This window comes from Amia ocellicauda, chromosome 3 (assembly GCF_036373705.1).
Source record: "Amia ocellicauda isolate fAmiCal2 chromosome 3, fAmiCal2.hap1, whole genome shotgun sequence".
NCBI lineage: Eukaryota > Metazoa > Chordata > Actinopteri > Amiiformes > Amiidae > Amia > Amia ocellicauda.
This window is the reverse complement of record NC_089852.1, coordinates 44,322,807-44,326,047: the sequence shown is the minus strand read 5'-3', so window position 1 is coordinate 44,326,047 and position 3,241 is coordinate 44,322,807. Positions and strand designations below refer to the sequence as shown.

The following is a 3,241-nucleotide window of genomic DNA, read 5'->3' as shown; positions in this document are numbered from 1 at the left end:
GTGTAAGTGAGGTATTCTGAAGTGTATGGTGGTCCAAAGGTATAGTCCAACTGCAACCTGTTATAGCCACTTCTGGACAGTTTGGCATGTGAATTGGAGCTAACTGCATTTAATCTTGGAATGCAGTTGGCTTGCCATATCACCCATATAACTCTGTAAGATTGTGTAGGCAACTTGAATCCTGTTTCTTCTAGGGAGTATTGTATGGAGAAGAACGATTGTTGGACCCATCAGAGGGAAATACTGACAAGCAGAGCAAAACTTTAAACTGATGAGATACAGCTAACACAGACAGGTAGTGAACACAATTTGGATTTGGGACCTAAAACACATAACCCTATGTGTCTGTATGTGTGTCCATTCATACCTGTACAAGGATTTCATGTCAGCTACCCACAAGCCACTGAGTGCAGAGAGACGGACACTGAGGTTCATCACAAGTAATGTATGGATGCATCTTGGTGAGTGATGACTCCCACTAAACAATCTTTGCTTTCCACTGGAGACTGGGTGAGAGTACAGCCTGAACGTGGCAGTGTGATATCGTGGACATGTTTCTGGGGACATGTCAGGGCCTGGACTATTGTCACAGGATTTCTGTGACATTTATGGACAGAAGTATACTACCAGCATTGATGGGATTGTACCATAAATATAAGACCCAAACGATATGACACAACACACAATATCACACCGTACAAAGTAATTAAATCAGATTAGCACTGAAAATAGTCTATGACCAGTTCAATGTAATCACCTCTTTAATGTAATGCAAATGCAATAGGAAATGTCTTTCATTATTGAATCTGCCATTCCAGTACTTTTTATAATGAACTTACAAACCATTATGCAAAGTTCACATAATAAATCATTGTCTATACAGCTCAATCATCATCATCATCATCCATTTTAATTGTATTTATTTAATTTCATTCTTTAGCATCCATAGTTCAAATATCAAATACTTTGTGTTTACTGTTTTTGCTTTTTAACCCTTTTATTTATTTATTTTATATAGGAATATTCAGATTGCCTTTATATCAGTCTGCACATTTTCCTAAATGTGTGAGAATATTTAATTTTAAGTAAAACATAAATAAATTAACAAATAGATGCCTAAACACATATCTTGAAATCAAAATGAAACAAAACAAAGATATCAGCATTATGTTATCATGTTGTTCTTTAAATACTGTACTAAAGGCTTTAAGAGTTGTTCCTGAATACGCAAGATGTGTCTATGTTAACGAAAAAATACACATTTATAGTGAAACACAGTTTATTAGGGTATGAATATATTTTACTAATGCTTTTCAACATTAAACACATTAAACAGTAACACAAAACACTACTGGAATATCTTTTGGTTGCAGCAAAGTTCTGGTCAATACCTCATTGCGGTGCATCTAGGACCCAATACTATTGTGAGAGCAATGGTACAAATAAAAACTCTCCTCCGTAGTGTGCAGTTTATAACATTTCTTCGATATATATTCATATTCATACAATTGCATTTATTTAGTAAATCAAGCAATAGCTACATTTGCAAGCCTAGGGTCAGAGTCCTGCTCATACCTATAATGATAAACCTCCATCTGGTCACGGCAGGCTTCTCTTATGTTGTTTAGCCATCTTTTAATGCCCTCTCTGTTCAAATACAAGACCATGAGGAAAATGACTCCAATCAGCGCTAAAACAATACCAAGGAATACATATGATACAGTTTCCAGATCTGGATTTCCACAAGCCAAATCTTCCATCTTCAGACTCAAAAGCGGGGTACCCTTTTTAGACTCTGGCTCGGTACACTTTAGACGACCGGCGTCTAAGCACTGGGACGAGTTTTTAAGCCAGGTATATAAACTCTCTATATAACTGCAGTCGCAGGTAAAAGGATTGGACTCCAAGTAAACGTGCATTGTTTTACGATTCATCCATTTGCTAACGACGTCTCTTTCCACGGTCTGGATAGAGTTATTGGTAAGTATCAATACGTCCAGACTTAACGTCTCGAATGGTATACTTGCAACACTTTCCATTTGATTCCCAGACAATTCTAATCTCTTCAGTTTGCGCAAACCAGAAGATGACAGCGCGTTGGACACCCTGACCCCAGAACTGGACAGAGATGAATTCAGGCAAAGGTTTCGGAGCTCATACAACCCGTTGAAAGCTTCAATGGATATGTAAAGCAGAGGATTGTAACTTAAATCTAACGCTTTCAGGTTAGGCAGGCCACCGAAGGCTGATGCTGCAATGCGCTCTATATTGTTGTCATAAAGTGAAAGTGTGGACAGAAGTTGAAAAGAGGTCTCATTCGCCGCAAAGGCACCCGTAATTAACGTTGCAATGTTGTTGCCAGTCACTGTCAAATTCCGAACCCACTGGGGCAAATCCCTTGGCATCTCTTTCCAGTCCAGGCTTAGGCAGGTGATCGTCCCTGTCGTTTCAGAACAAGCGCAGGACGAAATGTAGCTGTTTTCTGCCTTTGCCAACATAAACAGCATGCACATCACCGAAGCCCAGCAGAACCAGGCTTGTCTGAGAAGATGAAACGCATTCCTGTTTCCATAGTAACACTTCCAAATTGTTCTGCTTGACATTTTGGAGTTTTGCGTCCAATCCTCTTCAGAGAGAGTGCAATAAGGCAGCCTGGTTTGTTGCTGGAGGTTAAAATCCGATCAGATTAGCAGATCTTTAGACTCTGCATATTTTGTTCTCACCCTCTTCCAGTTATGCCTCCTCTATATATTTCTGCGTGATGGTCAGTATAGGGGTTCAGTGGTCGGGGCTGCCTCCTGGCTTTCCCAAAGCTCATTCTGTTACATTGCTGATGTGTTCGGCACATCTGGCTGTGAGGACGCAGTCAGGCGCCGTCCACCCGGGTTCCATGACTGCAATAAAGCCTCGCCCCTTTCGTGATGAAAAGCTGAAGTAAAAGTTTTTGGGATTTTTTTCTCCAATTCATTCCGAACATCTAGCAAAACGATAGAATAAAATGCTGTTTTGACTTGAAGATATTCAGGTATATTGTTTATATGTTTATGTAAATGTTTTTGAAAAAAAAAAAAAGAAAAGAAAAGTTAAATAGCTCACACCATTTTTTGGTGCCTTGCAAAGGTACCACACCTGTATAAAATACAATAATTTGTTCACATTACACGTCAGTGTATACTAATGAGTAACTGCTTGAGTTCATGCAGTTTTCTGTGCTCAATGAAAGATGGATTATGGCTCTTGT

The 3,241-nt window shown here is 39.2% G+C and overlaps 1 protein-coding gene across 1 annotated transcript; it reads right to left on the bottom strand.

Moving 5' to 3' along the window:
• Window positions 1–1,261: 1,261 nt before the first annotated feature.
• On the bottom strand, window positions 1,262–2,880 carry tpbgl (trophoblast glycoprotein like). Its single transcript, XM_066700272.1, has one exon. It carries the CDS (start codon window positions 2,601–2,603, stop codon window positions 1,527–1,529), a length of 1,077 nt encoding a protein of 358 aa, XP_066556369.1. The 5' UTR covers window positions 2,604–2,880; the 3' UTR covers window positions 1,262–1,526.
• Window positions 2,881–3,241: the final 361 nt, after the last annotated feature.